Below are 20798 nucleotides of genomic sequence, written 5' to 3' on the forward strand. Positions count from 1 at the left end.
CACACAGATTTTGAAGGGATGGCGGGCTGTCACATGGGGAAGGGGTACACGTGCAGGTCTGGCAGTGCTGTTTCATTCAATCCATAATATACTCTTGTATGCAATCTTTTAAGGCGGCACAATTGTTCACCAATTCCATTTTGGCTTCCAGGCTGTCCAATTTGCTATTTACAGAGTTTTTTTCCTTTCCTATGCCCGTATGCTGTTGTGGAAGGGGTGCTGCGTGTGCTGCCTTGCTTTCCTTTCCAATATGTTGTCTCATGGAAAAGAAAATGTGTTCAGTGTACATGAAACAATATATATTACATAATTTACGTTTCACACGACTGAGTGTACCAATGGGGCTAGAATTGTAAGTCATTGCGGCATGAGGGAAATTTTCTTCCAGACACTGTAAGGTGTTTCCAATTGGTACGTACCAAAACAAAAATGTTATGCTTCTGTACTATTGTATTCTGCACCACCTGCGCAATTATCAGCCTAAAATGTAGTGTGCTTGCTACGTTGCAGTGATGTTCTGGTCTTAGTACTTTCCCGTCTTTACTCTGCACGTTCGTTCTCTGTTCCCATGCACAGTAGCAGTGAGGTAAGATTGTTGAAGGTGGACGTCCTTTTTGTAGTTGGTGCATTCCATTATGGTGTAGTCGCTATGCCTTTGTGCTGTTTGCTTCATAAGTACACAGTTTGTAGGCCTACCCTATCTTACCTTGCAATTCATGTACATGCTGCTGCTTGCATATGTTCCGTGTGTTTGCTGAATGGTACCACTATGCAAGACACCCCCTGCCTTTCTGAGGAGGTTGGATGCCATCCGTTGTCGCGACCAGGCGCATGCTCCGAGACTGCTGTGCGCATTAACATGGTGCCCACAGGTTCAGTATGTTGCACAGTACATCTTGGAAAAGTAAGGGTATCTTGCTAGAAAACTATGCAATTCACTAAAAAAACGTTGCTGAAGGAAGATTATGCTAAAGTTGCACTTGTAAAAACCTATGAAATTCACTGACAAAAAACATTGTTAAAGGGATTTTATGGTTAAGTTGCCATAAGAAAAACCTACGAAAGTCAGTACAACAACTATTTGAAAGGGGCATTATAGTTACTTTGCACTAATAACAACCTATCCACATTATGGTTACAAGTACAACCGAAAACCCCCAGAAATTCACCAGTTATGGTAAGCTAGGCAGCCATAACTTGCGCCACCACTGTGCACTGCTCAGCACTAACACCCATTCCATCAAAAATGACAACACATGCCTGGCTCCCTCTTTTTTTGTTCACTGACATAAGTAGGCCAGGTGATTTTCTTTCTATGCCTTAAGAAAGACTGTAGAGAGTCGAATTATGTGTTGGCTGAGTTCTATCAACAAATATTGCATCAAGATTAATTTTGGAGACTGCTTCATTATGACAACAGTCACTTATTGAATATACCCTGTTAGCCGGATAGCCTCTGTGCTATATATGTAACCTAATGTGCCCGCAACTACCGGATTTGACTCTTAGCCTCTGTGGTTTATTTGTAACCTAATGTGCCCCCAACTACCAGATTTGAATAATAGCCTTTGTGGTATATTTGTAGCCTAATGTGCCCGCAACCACCGGATTTTACTCATAGCCTCTGTGCTATATATGTAACCTAATGTGCCTGCAACTACCGGATTTGACTCATAGCCCCTGTGCTATATATGTAACCTAATGTGCCAGAAATTACCAGATTTGACTCATAGCCCCTGTGCTATATATGTAACCTAACGTGCCCGCAACTACCGGATTTGACTCATAGCCCCTGTGCTATATATGTAACCTAATGTGCCAGAAATTACCAGATTTGACTCATAGCCCCTGTGCTATATATGTAACCTAATGTGCCTGCAACTACCGGATTTGACTCATAGCCCCTGTGCTATATCTGTAACCTAATGTGCCCGCAACTACCGGATTTGACTCATAGCCCCTGTGCTATATCTGTAACCTAATGTGCCCGCAACTACCGGATTTCACTCATAGCCCTTGTGCTATATATGTAACCTAATGTGCCTGCAACTACCGGATTTGACTCATAGCCTCTGTGCTATATATGTAACCTAATGTGCCCGCAACTACCGGATTTGAATCATAGCCTCTGTGCTATATATATAACCTAATGTGCCCGAGACTACCGGATTTGACTCTTAGCCTCTGTGCTATATATGTACCCTAATGTGCCCACAACTAACGGATTTGACTCATAGCCTCTGTGCCATATATGTAACCTAATGTGCCTGCAACTTACCGGATTTGACTGATAGCCTTGTGCTGATGATTTACCCAAATTGTCTGTAACCAACCAGTTTTGACTTGCACCAAATGTAAGTAGCGCCTAGATTCCTGAGGGCTTTGTGCACTGCTATAAATGTAAAAATAAAATAAATTAAATAAACCCAGTGCTGAGGCACTGCAAAGACTCTAAAACAATGCTAATCAGCAGTAAATTAGCAAGCATGCCGAACCAGGTGCCCACATGGTCACCAGGCCACCCCTTGAAATCATTACCCACCCTTATTTGTGACCATAGTTGGACAAGATATTGGGATTGGATGCTGAACTCATTTCAAGAACTTCGCAGCAATGACTGGCCCACAATCAATATGCCTTAAGAAAGACTCTAGAGAGTCGAAGTGCGTGTCGGCTGAGTTCTAACAATAAATATAGCATCGATAATGGTTTTGAAGACTGCTTGATTACGACAACAGTTACTTATTGAATATCCAAGTGCTGAGATGAACAGGTCTCACTCGCCTATTCGAAAGCTAACACTTGAAGGGCAGCTTCACAAAAGAACCCCTTCACCAGCAACAGGGTAATCAGCTTAACGTACTAAATGAAGTGCATTGATCTACTCATTCTACCGCCCTGCAATTACTTGATAATTGTGTATTCTGATTTGATTAATGGGGCATGCAGCATGGCCGAACTGTAGGTTTGAATGGGAAGAAATATTTTGCTTGCGGCTACAGCCTGAAGTGCTGTACTGAATGACAACAAACCTGCGTGAGGAGCATCTGCAAGGACCAGAAAGTATGGTTTTGCAAATCTGTTTTTGTATTTTATTTTTCCAAAGTTTCCAAATGTAAGCACAAAAAATAGTGATATAACTTTGGAGCATGGACAATGGCCCTGCCCCTTGGCAAGGACGAATGCCTACTCTGAGTTACTTATTGGGACATGCAGCATGGCTGAAGCTCTAGGTTGAAATGGGAAAAGAAATTCTGATTGTGGCTGCTGTCTAGAGTGCTAGATGGGATGGCAGCAAACTTGCGCAAGGAGCTTCAGCAAGGACCTAAAAGGATGCTTTTCAAATCTGTCCCATTTTGTATTTTTTGAAAATGTGGAAACACAAGTACGAAAAATAGTGATATAACTTTTCTGCCGTGAGCAGTGGCACAACAAATAGTGATAAACGTTTGGTGCATGGACAATGGGCCTGGCCCTCAGCAAAGACAAATGCCTACCTTGATTTACTTATTGGGGAATGTGGCATGGCCGAAGCTGTAGGTATAAATGGGGAAAAGAAATCTTCTTGTGGCTGCAGCCCGGAGTGCTGGACGGGATTGCAGCAAAGTTGCGGACATGCGGGATGGCCGAAGCTGTAGGTTTAAATGGGGTAAAAAAATCAAAGTTGCGCGAGGAGCATCAGGAAAGGATCCTTTTGTTAATCTGTCCTGTGTTTTAATTTTTTGAAATTGTCGAAATGTAAGTACAAAAAATAGTGATATACAAGGACAAGGACAAATGTCTACTCTGATTTGCCTATTGGGGTATGCTCTGCTGATCACGACTCACATAAGTATGCATTGCAAAAAATATATTTGTGAAAGGAGGTTTATAGTTCTTATATTGAAAAAGAAATTATTAAGAACTTGGATACAGTGATGTAACATTATGAAAAATGTTCATATATAAAAAACTATTCATTTGACAGAAAATACTCTGTTAAAGGTAGGGGTCAAGTCCTAACAAAAAAATGGGGGGCTCTTTAACATACGCAGTGAGGTGTGACATCACCAGAAATTAGCATATCAAGGTGACATATGCACATTTCATTTAACTGGCTTTCCATAAACATACAAATTTCACAGGATGAATGGCATTTGCCTTTCATGAAATCAACACCCACCAAAAACAGAGAGAGGATATTTTCTTCTAATAGTGTTTAAAAATGTTAAAAGGTGTGTATGTTTTTAAATCCAAGAATTAATACCAATGTTTGCCCTGGAACATGCAGTCGTGAAATATGTCATTTCAACTTTAGATGTACTGTGTTTGATATCAGGTTATATGGTGTAGTGGTGAAGTGCCTGGCTTGTGAGCCTGGTGACAGCAGTACGAATCCCCAGCTCAGCATACATTCAAAAAAGATAGTAAAATGTTCTCATTTTAAACAAGACTTCTAAAGTACCCAGGGGGGACTGAGTCCACCCTCTGAAAAAAGTGGGTGGACTCTGTCCACCCGCGTGTGCTCTCCACTTGAGCATCTGGTAAAAGGGACGCTATGGTTTAGGATGTGCCCCACCCTTGGGACTTCTCTGCCCAAGCAGTTAGCAAGTGGCCTCCCATCTTGGGATCCTTTGTCACTTCCCTACTGGGCTCCCATGAGCACTTGTCCATCCATACTGCCCCTTTTATGTATGCACTTCTGTCACTGCACAATGCATATGTGCAATTATAAGAGCACTATGTAACATTTTTTGGTATATGTATGGGAAATTTAACTGCAAACGATTTGTAGAACATTGTTAAGTGGTAATTGGTGGGTGGAAGTTTAATATGTTGATAGGCTATATGTAGAGTTTTTTAAAGTTATTGGTGGATATATGTGTGAATGGTTTAAAGCAGGTAATGAGGGAGTGTTACAAACATAACAGTAAAAAGAGTAGAAGGGCTGGTTTGTGTGATGGTGTGCATGTGCAATCCGGATTTTGTAATAAGGCACAGGCTAGACAGGGGAATGCGGAGACTGGATAGTTATAAACGGCAATGGATCATGGTGTTTATTGTATACTAGAGAGAATAATTTCAGACAGAAATGTGGTTCTGTGCTTTTTTCTTTTTCTCTAGTATGCAATTGTTCATTATTTCTATTAGCATAGTAGAAAATGCTAATGGGAATGTTATGATATGATATGACATGATATTTAATTTGTATCACGCTCGTACACAAGGTTTCAGAACGCAACAAGGCAAGGGAAGGGAACAGGGGAGAAACAACGATCTTACTAGGCCCAGTGACATTGAGAATGCGCAAGTGCATGGGAAAGGGGAAAAGTGCATGGAAAGGGCAGAGTGGAAAGTGTGGAGCAGAGGAGAACAGATAAATAATAATACATAAAAATAAATAGATAATAGAGGCAATAAACAGTGGTAGTGCAGCCAGCCCGTAGCAAGTGCTGTGTTTATGGCAGCAGACTGGGGGAGTCTGATAAGTGCAGAAAAAAAAGAAAATGGGGGTGGGGGACTGTACGGGTACAGATACAGTCCCCAGTGCAAGGGGTGGCCAGAAGGCTGTGCAGGAGGGTGGCAGGGTGAGCAGGTACCTGGGCCAGGGGAAAGGGGAAAGAGGGTGGCCCGGTGCACTGTGCCAAGAGAGAGAAGATCAGCAGGGGAGAGGAGAAGCGAAGGCAGAAGCAAAGATGAAGGTCTTGAGGTGCTTCCAGGAACCGTAGATGGTTCTTCTCAAGTTTTAGAGTGGCAGGAAGGCTGTTCCAGAGAGAGGCACCAGCCGAAGACAGAGATCTACCCCCAGCTTGTTTCTTTGAAAAACGACCGACCCGGAGGGAGTTAGAGGTAGAGGAGCAAAGAGCTCGAGAGGGGAGGTATTTGTGGAGGGATAGCTGAAGGAATTTTGGACCCAGGCCCGAGAAAGCCTTGTGGACAAATCAGAGGGTTTTGAATTTAATCCTTGCATCCACTGGGAGCCAATGGAGAGATTTCAGAGCTTTAGAGATACGATCCCAGGGCTTGAGGCCCAGGGCAAGTCTTGCAGTCCTATTCTGGATTAGTTGTAGAGGGCGGAGAGTAGAGGCAGGTAGATTTAGAAAGAGCTGTTACAATAGTCCAACCTAGAGAGAACCAGATCTTGGGAGACAGTGAGCTTCTGGGGGAAGGAGAGGAAAGGCAGAGTACCTCTGAGGAGGTGCAGTAGGAAGTTTGACTTTTTAGAGACCTCAGAGATATGGGTGGAGAAGGAAAGTGTGGAGTCAAAGATGACCCTGAGGTTCTTAGCCTCGCATGTGGGGGTAGAAGGAGGGCCAAGGGAGGCCGGCCAGAGTGTGAAGGGGGAAGGATGGTGAAGGTGTGCCAATGAGGAGGATCTCAATCTTGCTGGCATTCAGACAAAGATCATTGGCTGTCAAATACACACAATAATGGAGGAGAGAAATCGACACTCTCCTCCGAACAACAGAAGCCGAATTAATTCGACCCTCCCACCGTGGTTGGCACAGGCGCCTGAATTTAGTACACAGGACACCACATGGCAGCCAATGGCGGGAAGAGGAGTTAGGGAGGGGTTGTGGATGAAGTAGGGGAGTTAGGAACACCGGAAAAAGGGTTAGGGAACTCCTAAATTGGATAGGAAGGGGGAAGCACCAGGAAAATACCCTCCCTATCTGATACCTGCCTATTGACACTTGAATAACCTGCTGAACAGAAGTACATCCAGACAGTACATAAACACACCTTAATACGCGTGAACATGGAGCATAAACAAACACAGTGTATCATAACAAACACATGTCATAGCAAGCAGAATGAACACCGGACAGTGGGGGTATCTCCCATATATCAGGCACAAAACACATGGCCCGTTGGGCAAGCTTCAAGCAAAACATAAATACATAAACTTCTCTTCCCTGCAATCACGCTCCTGGAAAGGGAACATAAGCTGCTTCACATGAAGGCTATACCATATATCCTTATAACAATGAGTTAGCAGCACTCGTTATTAGCCATACATTCTGGCATAAACAGCTCTGTGGTTTCCCCAGCTGAAGTAACACCCAGGCTTTTGGCGTAGTACTATTGCAGTCATAACTACTCGATGCCGGTGACCGCACTGAATGAACTTGGCCCCCACCCTGCAATGTAATGAGCACTTATCTGAACTCTGAGAGCCCCGCGGGACTCCTTGGAGTGAATGTAGCACGCAGTGATCAGCCGCCAGCCTGCCCGCTGTTCATATGAAAGCGAGTGCCTGCAGTTTCAAAGGTCAGCCTGTCCTGGATTCCTGCAGCGCTCCGCCATTCATGGATTCCTTTAGTGCTCCGCCGTCCTGCTCCCAACACCAACCGCACCCACAGACAATATGCCACACCTGTTCACGCGCCGTTGCTCCTTTATGCTGCCCGAAATCACTGCAGCTGGCAACGGGCATATCTCTCGAAGACAACAGTACTCTGCTCTGCCCTGTACATACTGCAACACATCACTCTGCAGGGGGGAGCAATTTACAAGTGCTTTTGAAGCTGTAATCAAGGAGCATGAGAAACACTGCCCCCTACCTTAGATGTAACACACGCGTAATATCTTCCCCTGTCCACCTGTCCCTCCATATTTGTGGTTGGTGCCTCTTCCCTCATTTCACTCCCCACCTTACTTTCTGACCTCTACCGCAAAAACCCAAAACACCACCAAAAAAGGCTCCTATAGGAACCACCTTTCACAGTTAAAATATAGGACTAAAAAAAAAAAATCTGATAGACTCCATCTACTTTACATATCTCAGTAAAGTAGTTAGATTCAATAAGATTCTCCAACATTCCCATTAGCATTTTGTATTAGGCAAATAATGCTCAATTGTATACTAGAGAAAAATATAAAAGGCCAGACACATTTTTCTGTCCCAAATACTTTTCTCTAGCATATAATAAGGATCATAATTGATGGACCTTTATAACTATCCCTGGTCTCCACAGTCCCCTTTGCAGGCCATGGATCATTAAAAGACCCGGATGCACGTACACAACATCTCACAGAGCAGCCCTTCTGCCTTTTTAATTTTATATTTGTAACACTCCCTCAATGCCTGTTTTCAAACAGTCACACATCCATCCACCAATCACTTCCAAAAACAGTAAATATAACCCTATGAACATATTAAGCTTCCACGCACCAATTACCACTTAACAATCATCTACAAATCTTTTGCATCTGCATTTCCGTTACTTATACAAACAAATTATACACAGTGCTCCTATAAACACACATATGCATTGTGCAGTGAGAGAAGTGCATAAATAGAAGGGGCAGTATGGATGGGCAAGTGCTCACGACAACCCAGGTGGAAAGTGCCAAGGGATGCCCAGGTGGCATCCCTCTGGCTAACTACTGGAACAGAGTAGTGCCAAGGGTTGGATGCATCTTTACCGTAACGTCCCATTACCAAAGGTTTTTCTGTCAATTTAATAGGCTTTTATAAGTGATAATGTTTCATGATCTTACATCACTTTGTATAAGTTATTAATAATTCATATAGACCAAAAAACTATAAACCTCCTTTAAGAAACATATTTTTTGCAACACATACTTATGTCTGTCGTTATCGGCAGTGCATGTTGGGGATGCAAATCATCGTTCAACTGTCTACAACATAAGGCTCGACCATGATCCCAGCCCCACCAAACCACCCCTATTATTCACTGCACCTACGCTGCATCCTAGCTCACTGTTGTAATGAAGGTGCTGAAATGAAGATGAGGTACCAACAACTGAATGCAGTAGTGGGCAACCCCCCCCTAAAGCCAAGCAGAGAAATTTGTATGGAATGATTTAGTATGGTAAATGTGTGAAAATAGACTCACAGGGTTAAAAGACATTAGTACCTTTAATAGTGTTATGTGTATAAGGTCGAAAATGCTTTTATCATGGTTTAGTAAGTAGGCAAGGTACAGAATGCATAGCATGAAATTGAGTAGGAAAATGATATAAGTTTTTTCCTATACCCAGACAGAAAAGAACTCTGCCATTTATATAACCAACAATGCCTTTAACTGACAATGCCTTTATATAAGTAAAATAATATATTTGACTCGCTACAGACAGTGGCAGCATAGTCAACCCAGAGTTGAACAATTCAAGGTCGCAGTGGCCTGCGAAAAACCAGATAAGCGCTGAAACCAGACAGTTAATTGGGCTGTGTCTGAAAATTTACCTAAGGGAATCAGCTGCATTACCATATTTGGGGTAGAGTGACCGGGAAAGACCTACGATGGGTGCCAGAATGTATTTCATTTTTAAGGTTTAAACAGATAAGAAATAATTGCCTTGCGCATGAATGTCGTCGTCGGAGAACTTTGCCTAGACATGTTTAGAAAAGGTGGGGGGTTTGAATCCTTTTTCTCTGACAGATATAAAAGGGAGCTCCATTTTCAGTTGGTAGAGGGGTTTGTGTATTTGATAACGATGCTGTTTGTGATCTGTGTCAGCCTGGCATGAAATTAAACCTGATGAACCTGACTCTGCCTCCTTGCCTGCTGCTTGAATTGCTTTTGCTGAAATGCCAGAGGGTCTCAGAGTGTAACAGAGAGCCCCAGAGAGCAACAAAGGGCCCCAGAATGTCCAGGAGGGCCTGACAGAATGGAAGAGGTGAAAAAGAGCACGATCGAGGTCTTAGCACTTCGAGAACACTGTCCAGTATACACTAATAATGTAACCAATGGCCAGTGCTCATAGCTTGAAGCCATGGCCAGTCTCCAAATCCATCCGGCATAGGCTTCGGCCATGCCGCATTCCCCAATCAGCAAATCGGAGTACACATTTGCGTTTGCCGCCGACCAGGCCCACTACCCAGACACCAAATTGATATCGCTAGTTTTTGTACTTAGATTCTTACACTTTGGAAAAATAAAACACAAGACATATTTCCAAAAACATGCTTTCAGGTCCTTGCTGATGCTCATCGCGCAAATTTGTTGTAATCTAGTCCACCACTTCAGGCTGTAACTGCAAGCCGAATATTCAAACCTACCGCTCCAGCTGTGCCGCATGCCCCAGTAAGCAAATCACAGTACACATTTCTCCTTGCTGACAGCCAGGCCCATTGCCCAGACACTAATGCTATATTACTGTGTAGTTTGCTTACATTTTCACACTTTCAAAAAATAAAACACAGGATATATTTGCAAAACCATGCTTGGAAGCTCTTGCTGATCCTCCCCGTACATATTTGCTGCAATCCCAGGCTATACCTCAGTCACTAAAGGTATATCACTATTTATTATATCTACAATATGACACTTTAAAAAAAATAAAACAAAGACACATTTGCAAAACCATGCTTTCAGGTGCTCCTTGCACGTGTTTACTGCAAATTCGCCCATGTTTTATTATATGAAAAGTGTCAAAATGTACGTACTTAAAATAGTCATATAACTTAACCCCCACTTGACAAAATCCATTTACACTTTGCACAAACATTCAAGGTTTGGTCTATAATCTTTCTGAAAACCTTTGTACACATTCGTCAAACGGAAACAAAATTATAATAAAATGTTGAGACCCCCCCCTCTAATTTTGCCCGCTCTTGACAAAACCTCACCAAACTTTGGAAAAAACAATATCTAGGTCTAAAGTCTTTTTGCAAATTTATGCACAGATTCATCAAATGGCACCAGATTTATAAGCCTTTAAAATATTTTGGGACCCCCCCTTCTAATTGTGTTCCCTCTTGGCAATACAGCACCAAACTTTGCAGGACCATTCAGAGTCAGGTCTAGAATTAAATTTCAAGTTTTCATGCAGTTTCATTGAGTGGCGTCAAAGTTATAAAAACTGCTTTTCATCAACCCTGTAATTTAAAAATAGGCATGCACGCTGCAGAACATATCAGACGTCCGTGAACTACACAGGAATGGCCCGGGCATCCGGACTGGTCGTGGACTTTGGAGATGAATAACACTCTTTTTTGAGCTTTTTATGGCCATATCTCATCCTCATCACCCGTCACCTCCCCATAGATTGTTTCATCATTTAGTGCAATGTTGTGTTTTTTAACATATTTTTACTGTGATGTTCGCGGACAATGGTGGCTATCCGCGAATCCAACAAGGTGGCGTTTCAAAAAATATGATGCCCCTTACGCTACGCTTTTCATCATTCAATCGGTGGGCACGTCCGATGACCAGGAACATCACAATGCCCTCTGGACCAATCGGATGTCTGTCTGTGGACCTAATACAGCTATTGCATATTTTTTTGGAACTACATTTTGGCCCTTTTAAAAAGAACAACTGGACGGATTTACACCAAATTTACAAAAGCATGCTTTCGGGATGAAGCCGCCGCTCCTGCCGCAAAGAAATCCATCCAGCGGTTTTGCTGTAGGCATGAGCAAAAATATATTTCCATTCCATCTATGGGAAAAACCACACATTTTGGGACCCTCCTATAACTTTGCCCCCCATGGACGGAACTTCACCAAACTTCATGAGGATTCGTCCAGGGGGGACGAAGTTATAAGCCGCCCAAAAAGTGTTCTTCCTACTGGTTGAGCAACTTAACCATAACTGGAGGGCTGCTACAATATATATATATATATATATATATATATATATATATATATATATATATATATATATATAAAGGACTGCCAAACTGATCAAGTGTCATGGCTTTCAACATCTTCAGACTGCCCATAATAATGCTTTTTCTTTTTACAGCACAGGCTTTGCCATTTCATGGACCTGTGTAGTACCACGTGTATAGCTATCCCGATTTTACTTACCAGACATTGCTTTTCAAATGGTTCAGTGATGATTTCCAAGTAATTTTTGTTAGAAAGATCAACAAATGATCACAAAACACTCCTTGGCAAAAATTATATTGATTTATGCCAGGTCATCACAGCCAGTTAAATACATCATATGAAACCCTGTAAAATATGGCCAAAATTGGAAAATTATGATTTTTATTTCATCTCAAAAGATAAAATATCCTGAGGAAATATATGTGTACCAATTAATGTGACCTACGAGTAAATTACATTTCATTTTTCTTACCTTCATTGAAAACCAAGTAATTTAAGTCCCATCTTATGCCGCTTCTTTACAGAAAGAATGATCCGGCTGTTTTTATAGCTGGTGCCATTCACACTTCTAGGGCATTGTGTGGCACTTCTGGACATTGAACATGATGGTATTCTTTGCATCTGATTAGGAATAAAGTTGATCTGGTATCTCTTACTCCATGCTAAGTACTGGAATAACAGAGTCATGCACCAGGCCATCCGTAACTATATTTTTTGAGAATGTCGAGCTAGGTTATTGTTGGGATGCCGTTTGAGGGACGGTTTTCCTAAGCTTCCATTATAGCCAGTCCGTGCCTGGCGCCCTAAGCTTTATGCATGGAGTAGCACAGTTCTGACATACTAGCAACCACCACATAGGGTTCCATCCCAACTAGGGTTTGCACTGCAAATGCATCCTATGCACACGCCAGGCCTGGCTACAGGAATTTTCATCTGGGTGGGCCCTGTTTGTGATCAGGGGGGACAATTTCCAGTGGGTGTGTGTGAGAAACCAAAGGGTGTCTCACCTACTAGTCCCCAGGAATCTCTCTCTCAGGTGACCAGGGCATGGCCATCACCTTTGGATGCAGACCCTGGGGTGGATCAGTGCGGGAGGATCACCTGGGTGAGGGCTCTTCGGGGAATGGGGGTGGGGCAACCAATGGTGAGATGTGGTATTCCCCCCTTTCCTGTACCCATGCCCGATCCTATTTGATAGGATTCTCCAATGCCCCAACCCTCCCCCTTTCTGCACAAACACTGGGCAGAGGAAGAGGGCGACAGAGTAAATAGGCTAACCCTTACACATCCCCTTGGACATGTCCCACTAATCGGGTCAGACAAAGTCAGGCACTTGACTGTAATTACATACATCTGATACCCATTAGCTCTCCCCACACAGATAAAAGGCGGAACATAGAGACACACTCTGAGCAAGGTGGAACACGAGAAGGAGCAGATCTCCCAGGGCGAAGGCAAACCTACTGGAGCAGGATGACCGATCGAGGGACTAGAGCGAAGGGTAGAGAAACCCTGAAGTTCCCTGCAGGAGGTCATTGCCTCCGGGAAGCCATGAAGGAGACGTGGAGAAAGCCAAATCGCAGACAAGAATAAACCTGCATTGTGTTTCAAGGATGCCAGTGACCCTCCTGGGTGAACGACAGAGTTAGGGAGGCCAGGCCAAGCCTGTGGTATTAACCTCGACTCGTTAATCAAAGCCGGAGAGTCAAGAAAGAAACGCGCACAACTGGTGAGTTAGTGAAAGACATGAAAGGCCGGTTTATGTGAAGGAAAGATTAAAGCTGCAACCGTGCATCTCGCAAGTGAAGGTTGCGCACATGCTGATGAGACGCGAAAGAAAGCAAACCATTGATGAACTTTTAAATAGCTGATAACTGTGAAGCCAGTGATACAGAGTAGTAGAGTGGTCTGGCGAAAGGAAGTAACCCACTCGAAAGTCTCTGCAAAATGTGAAATGTTTTGGTAGAAAGCAGCAAAGAGAACAAACTCTGAAATGCATAATGGTCAAGATTAACTCCCGGCAAAAGGGGAAGTGAAAAGTTAATGCTTAAGAGAAAGATTTTTGAACCTTTTGTGCTGAACTACCAAGACCAAGAGACACTGGGTCAAATAACATGAGAGTGTGAGCTTGAAGAGAAAGTCGAAGTGGTCCTGTGGAGGTCTATAGTAAAAGCCTTACACATTCAAAAGTGTTCGACATCAGTGAAAGGACTGAGGCCGGCTGAGGGGGACCTATGTGAACTGTTAAAGCTTTGAGAGGACCGAGCCCGACGGAGGGAGACCTACATGAACTTTTAGTTGAACTGTGAAAGAACTTTTGGAATGCTGGAATAAGTGATTTTACAGTGGAAGGCCAGACGGGCTTTGATCCACGTTTTGAACTGCCTTTTGTTTTGATAACCTGAGCCAGAGTGTGTCATCCTGTCTACGGGGACCACCTTACTCCGTGCCGTCCAACGTGGGGAGGAGCGCGGCCTCAGTCACTTTGATCCTTTATGTTACATCACTGATTTTCCTTTGCATAAATATTCCCCTTTACACACGTTTTGTTTAAGAGATAGGTCAGGCATTCGGTTTTGTTAGCATAGACCATTTTGATGTGACAGAGACGGACTAGTACTGTGTTTTCTTTATTATTTGATGGTAGAGACTACTCCCATCATAGCTATAGGGCAAAGCAGGAGTTTTTCTAAACCCCGAAAATTGAATAAAGGTTTTAAAACGTGTACCTCTTATGTCAGTGTCATACTTGTGATACCATGCCCCCCTTACAGTGTGGGTGTAAGAGCACCCTAAACACATTGAGCCAGATTTTCCAGATGCATGATCCAGCAACAAAACAAAAAAAAGTCCTGGATCCGGAACAATCCATTGGCATCCTTCAATTGGTTGAGTCTATTGGACTGCTTTAAGCAGCCTGGATTCAAACCCAGGTTGTTAGGAACAGGGGCGAGACACTTACCCCTAAGAATACTTGAATGTCTGATCAGGATGCTTGTTAGGATTGCACTCAGTGGCAGCATTAAGGAAAACGGATTCATGGGCAAGACTGACAGAGGGCCCTTGGTAGGCCGGGTATGGGGGTAGAGCTTAAGTTGAGAGTAGTTAATGGCTGCCACTAGTGCAACAAATGTTCCATGCTTTAAGTAGTTTTGTGACAAAGTGATTTCCCCAGGATCACTTGATTTGTTCTAGTGGGAAATCTGCTCTCCCCCTCCATACATGCATGCCTTTCAAAATCAAATGCTCTCCAGTAGCCTACAGTAGCCTTTCCAAATTGAAATTCGCTACTCACGTCAGCTTCCTCCATTCCCTCTTCTCCATAAGAAAAGCTATTGTCAAAGCATGAAAAATGAATAGCTGAATACTGCAGTCCCCTGAACAAGAGCCTGAGACGTGAATCACAATTGATCATGCCCTAAGAACAAATGTTATTTATGTGTTTTTATTAAAAATGCTATACATTATTATACAAACAATAGAGAGAAGAAGCAAGCAAAATAGTGTGGCAACATCACTTTACCTATCTTCCCTTCCTTTCCCATCTGCTCTTCCCTTTTTATTGTATCCACTCCTCCTCCACTTTCCATGAGCTCCCCCTGACCACTACTGCCCTGTGACAGACGACAATGAAGTCCCCAGTACTTATTCAATCTCAGATGGTGTTCTCTCAACAGTGCCTCCCTGAACACAGTGGCTACTCCCAGCAGACCACAGAGGAGGTTCTTGTGGTCCCACCATCTTTTTGTGAAACACAGAACCTCATCCAGAATACTGAAGCAAGGAAATTGACATTTTATTTCTTGTAAAATGACATTTTGCAGCACAAAATTACATTCTTTGTTGAATTTTTGCAACACATTTTAATTGAGTTGAGCGTGTAAGGGAGTGCTAGCATGCAGTAAAGAGAGCCTGTGCACGAGGTGCAGGTTCAGCAGACAGACGGTGCAGGTTAAGGGGTTTCTGGCCTCCTGGTATAGCTCCAGGGTAGGCATGGCAGGGATGAGGGGGCCTATATGTCATTGTCTGGTACATACTGTTTATAATAGGCAATTGTCCATGATGACATCTTGTTTGACGTGTTTGCTTTGATTTTCTGTTGAATGTCGCAATTTAGTTCCATAAGTGCAGCCTTCTATTTTCCAAAGAAAGATGTATGTGTATCTTCTTGGCGGGTATCTGGTCATTGCATCTAATGCCATTGCATCGAAACTTTTCCTTCTAAAGAATTTCCATCGAATGCATATGTTTGGGGGGTAAAGGGTTAATTTTTGTTTAGGTGCATTATAAAGGGTAAAACACAGGGGTTGGGGAGGACCCCTCGCCCCCACAAAAAAGAAAAAAATGCATTTGATGCACATTTTTTAGATGGAAAAAATGTGATGCAAATGCATGTCGATGCAAGGAATTCGATGCAATGACCATAAACCTTCTTGGCGGCCCCTGACACCTGCATTGCCCATCTATTTTTTTTGGAATAGATTTCACTGCAAACTGAATCACTTCTAGGGGCACCAAATGTTGGCAGGTATGGCACAGTGACATTGAATGATGTGTCCATGATCATACACTTGGGTTAAGTGGTAAAGCCAGGATTTGAGAATAACCTTTCATTTAGGTGCTTGACCACGCATCTTCCCAGCTCAGGTTGGTACAAATATGCACTGAAGTTTGGTTTTGAATACATAATAGCATATTCAATTGTATGCATATTACTTTAAAAATTCACAAGTGACATGATAAATCAACTTGACAATGTATATATCACTATAGAAATGTGTTGATGAAAAGGATTAAGGGGTCATTTTGTTTTTAATCCTGAATTGGACAGAGGGGTTGGACCATTCCTGTTTGCACATGGTTGCAAAAAGGCCCCTTCATGCAATTTTAATGGTTTACACCAAGTACTGGAAAGGTAAATAATAAAACACAGGCAAAATCGCCTTTGTGCTTAATTTTTCCATTACGTGTCTGAAAAAGTGTAAATCCCTCAAACAATTAAGGATTGTGGCAGCCATCTACAATGGATTTCATGGGAAACTGTCGTCATTTACATGGTGTATATAGGTCAGGTGGTTTTTATGGGAATCCATTGGTTTTCCACCAGCATAAATATACAATGCTGTAGGAAAACCGATCAGATTTGGCAGGGGCCTGTGTTAAATCGGATCTCTCCAAAATCGCCTGCCAAACCATACAAAAACATGCACCACATGAAAAGTATCGGTAAATGTTTTAGCATCACTTTTTCTACTCCGCTTGACTTGGAAAATGACCCCCTATGAGGGTAGCTATATTTTCCGCATCCTGACACGTTCTAGCATGCTGTTAATGAGAAATCTCATACAGACACAAAGTGAACTGAAACGCATTTCAAGGTCATTGTTTCACACATCTTATTCTGTACCCCATAGTTTGTAATCACCCAACAATCACAGTTGAAGAGTTTATTAAAATCTTGCATAATTTTAAGAAAATAGTTCCACAACAATATTAAGTTACATTTCCCATCTCGATTCACTTAATCTGTTGCTTAGAAACATTAAAACGGTAAGACCTCACTCGGATGGCCTGTGCAGCTCTGGCTATTTGTCTTTGGGCGGAGAGAGGCACAGCAGCGGGGCCACCATGGGCATTTGTCCCTTGTCCGACTGTTAAATCCACCTCTGATGGCACTCTGCAGGTAATATTTAAATGCCGCTTTTTAGGATTAAGAGATATGCACATTTAATACTTTATCAGCAACATTATAGGAAACGCTCCTCTCTTGTGTTATTTTCCAGATATTCATAATTAATCTTCTGAAAGGCAAATGTTTATTAGGGGAGGGGGGTGGGAACAATCCCCCCCCCCTCTCGTTCCCTGCCCCTCTTATCATTGGTCGGATCCCACAGTAAATCATTTTCATTTACAACAATGCCTAAAAACCCAGCTCCCAGCAAGCACATAATACCTTCTAAATACTGACTGACAATAAACATAATGTATTCTGTTTGCATGCAAACTCTGTTAATAGTTTACTCAAACAGTATGAGGGTATCAAGTCAGTACGTATCAGTTTGAATCATGAAAAGTTCTGTCAGCGCAGGCTAGGGTTCCACACAAAGATATGTTGTATCATGGTTAGAACCCCACTTGTAAGCATGCATGAGAAGACGTCTTGAAATTGGGCCATACTTGTCATCCTAGCCTTGACATGTTCACATATGACCTTGTTGGATTAGCACAGCGATGATTGATTCCCTAGGCATAGCAAGAAAGGCAGCCACATCTGGGCATATACACTTTCACTTACTGAAACCAACATACATTGGCAAAGCCAACAGCTTGGGCTTTTGAGTATGCATGAGATAGGCATTTGCCAGGCACTGCCATAAGGGTACTACCTGGCTGTGAGATGGAAACAGCTAGAAACAGGTGCAAGTACCTGGCCATATGATGCCATTGCCTAGCAAATATATTGTCTAATACATATATACAAGCCAAAACGTTTGCTTTGTGATTGCCTGTTTTAGACAGGACTCTAGTGCAGGGAATAGATGTATGAAACATATATTGCTTATAAATGACCAGGCTACAGGAACACATTTTTAGGATATTTTTATTACACCAGGAGCTCAATTACAGTGGCATTTAAGTCACTAAACACTCAAAAGAATGCACAGGTATAACACTGGCAGGCGCTATACAGCACACACATTGGTGTTACTTTGTAACAGATCTTACTCAAATCGTACGCAGTAGAGTGTGTTTCATCAGGGAGGGGTGGGTAGGTGGTGTGAATGTCATAGGGATTAACATGGCAATGGTTATTCAAAGAGTTTGTAAATGACCAAACACACCCATAGGATGGGTGTCCCAACTCACTTCCCATATCCATCCTATCTGTGTTCCAGTGCAAGAGCTCTGGTTTACAACTAACAGCCCAACCTAAAAAGGTATGGATGTAAGTCTCTGAATGAATCATAACCACTGGCATTGCTTTGGTCAGCCTTCCAGGCCATTGTTTGCAAATCCGCCTTCACCCTGCCACTAATGGGAACAGCCCTGCCCAAACTGCTAGACCACAAGGCCTAAAATATTCTGCTATGGCTTATGTTCCAGTTCAGAGGGTTAATGGCATAGCAGTTAAGGTTGAACTGCACCTTTTGGTGGCAGATCCAGGCTCATTTGCTAATGGCATGTCCCCTTTTGTAATGGTAAAGACGAATAGCATGGAAGGCTTCTCAGAGCAATGGTAGTGGTAATGTTTAATTCAAAGCCTTGCATCTATCACTCTCCCCTGTGCGTGGGTACAACCACCAAGGGTGACTTGATATTCTTTTTAAAGGCACTAAACACCGTATTTTAGGAAGGGTGCAATTAGATAAACAAACTCCAGTGCTAGAATATGTGGGGAAAGTGTTGGATAATGCCTTTAAAAAAATATAGAGTCACCCTCGATGTTTGTTTCCAGCATATAGGTGCATTATAAATGCCATATCATATCATATATCATATCGCTGGATACTGTGTGAAAACAACATCACCTGTAATTTATTGTTTGATACAGTTAACCATTTATTAAGCATGATGGTAATAACTAGTTTACTCCCACAAAAAATAAGCATACTTTAAATGGCAGAAATTAATTTGTGATTTTAGGTTTGAGAAAATAGTTACCTTGTAACTGAGATGTTGGGAAATGTAGGTACGATCAACAGTGCAGTTAAAAGCAAAAGCAACACAGGCTCTTGCTAGATAGTTGTAGGCAGCCTGCTTGAACAAGGGTGCTACTTCACTTAGAGGTGTAAATGGTCCTCCATCTCCCTGGTCATGTGTGCTTTCATGGCTGTGGGGCATACACTACTGCCCAGGCCAAGCAAACAAATCCTGGCGAGGCCTATTGCTGTGCTGGCGTTCAGGATGCTAATCACACTGAAGTTGCTGCAGCATGTTTAGAGTGAAATTCCACTTGCTTTCCCCCAGACTCCCTTTAAATTGGGTTTTCACATCACTGGCAAAGGCTCCGTTCTAGGAGGGCCAGTGCGTGGCCTTTTGGTGGCATGGCGCCACTGGCCCCCCTGCTGGGGCCGGGCCTGGCACACGTGAACATTGATTCATGTTAAATGATGTCATGTATGTCACAGAGCAGATCAGGAGAGGTATGAGGTGGGACACAGCGAATGGAAGGCTCCAGTGAGGTGGGTGGAAGGTGGAGTGAGAGCCGGCCAAGTGGGAGCAGGGTAATGCACAATACTGAGGGACTCTGCTCATTCTGCGTGAGTAGGAGACAGGAGAGGAAATACCCTGCCTCCACCACCTTCTTGCTCTTTCTGCAAAACCATCTAAATTTGCACCTGCATGAGATTTTCATGCAGGTGTAAAATTAATGGAATCCATAGGTATCCATTGTAAAAGCCATCTGCAAAGCATCATTTGTAGCCAGCATATACATTTTTTTACAAAGCCGAGAGTAAAAGGAAAGAATAAAGGTGCTTGCACTTATTTTGTATTTTAATTTTGCACTCCTTTTTATTAAATTTACAAGTTGCATGTAGTGCAGAAGACTCAACAGCATGTATATGCTAGTGTTGGAAGTCCCCCACATGCAGGCACCACGTTTTCCAAAATGAGCCCCTTGCTCTTTAGAAAATATTTTGTTGCTTGTCACCATTTTAACACCACTTTCCCATACATTGTAACAGTACTTTTAGCAACATACTACCACACCATGTAGAGCTCTTCCTTTTATTAGTGCCTCCCATTGCCAGTGTCCTCCACTATCCTCCAGTCACCTGAACATACTCTGGTAGCACTGAGTTCAAAGTGTGGGTTCCAATACCCCTGGGAGAGCCCTCTGGGGTTAAACGAGTTGTGCTTCAATGCCAGGTGAGTTAATATAATAATGATGAATGGTTTTGCAAAGGTGCTTAATAAATTTGCCCATTCACTCACTATATGTGCTCAAATGGTGTGCATGTCTACCTTCTGATTTGCCACTCTCTCACTTTGTGCTTCCTCTCGCCTCATAGGTGTACAATTTGATCCCAACCATCCTGGATCGGTTCCCTGGCCCACACCAGCAGCTCTTTGAGAACTACAGAGCTCAGATGCGATTTGTTGAGGAAATTATGGTGGAGCACCAGGCGTCCTTGGACCCATCGTCTCCACGAGACTACATTGATGCCTTCCTCATCAAGATTCAGCAGGTAAGTTGCACTGTGCAACAGGGTCCCGGTACATGCAATGC

The 20798-nt window shown here is 42.9% G+C and overlaps 1 protein-coding gene across 1 annotated transcript in view; it reads left to right on the top strand.

Moving 5' to 3' along the window:
- Positions 1 to 20798, top strand: part of LOC138566906 (cytochrome P450 2H2-like) — a 370699-nt gene that overhangs the window by 176665 nt on the left and 173236 nt on the right. The window contains exon 5 of the mRNA XM_069644634.1: positions 20581 to 20757. Within this exon, the coding sequence (XP_069500735.1) occupies positions 20581 to 20757 (177 nt within the window). The remainder of the gene's footprint in view (positions 1 to 20580; positions 20758 to 20798) is intronic.

This window comes from Ambystoma mexicanum, chromosome 2p (genome assembly GCF_040938575.1).
Source record: "Ambystoma mexicanum isolate Mex_15411 chromosome 2p, UKY_AmexF1_1, whole genome shotgun sequence".
Lineage (NCBI taxonomy): Eukaryota > Metazoa > Chordata > Amphibia > Caudata > Ambystomatidae > Ambystoma > Ambystoma mexicanum.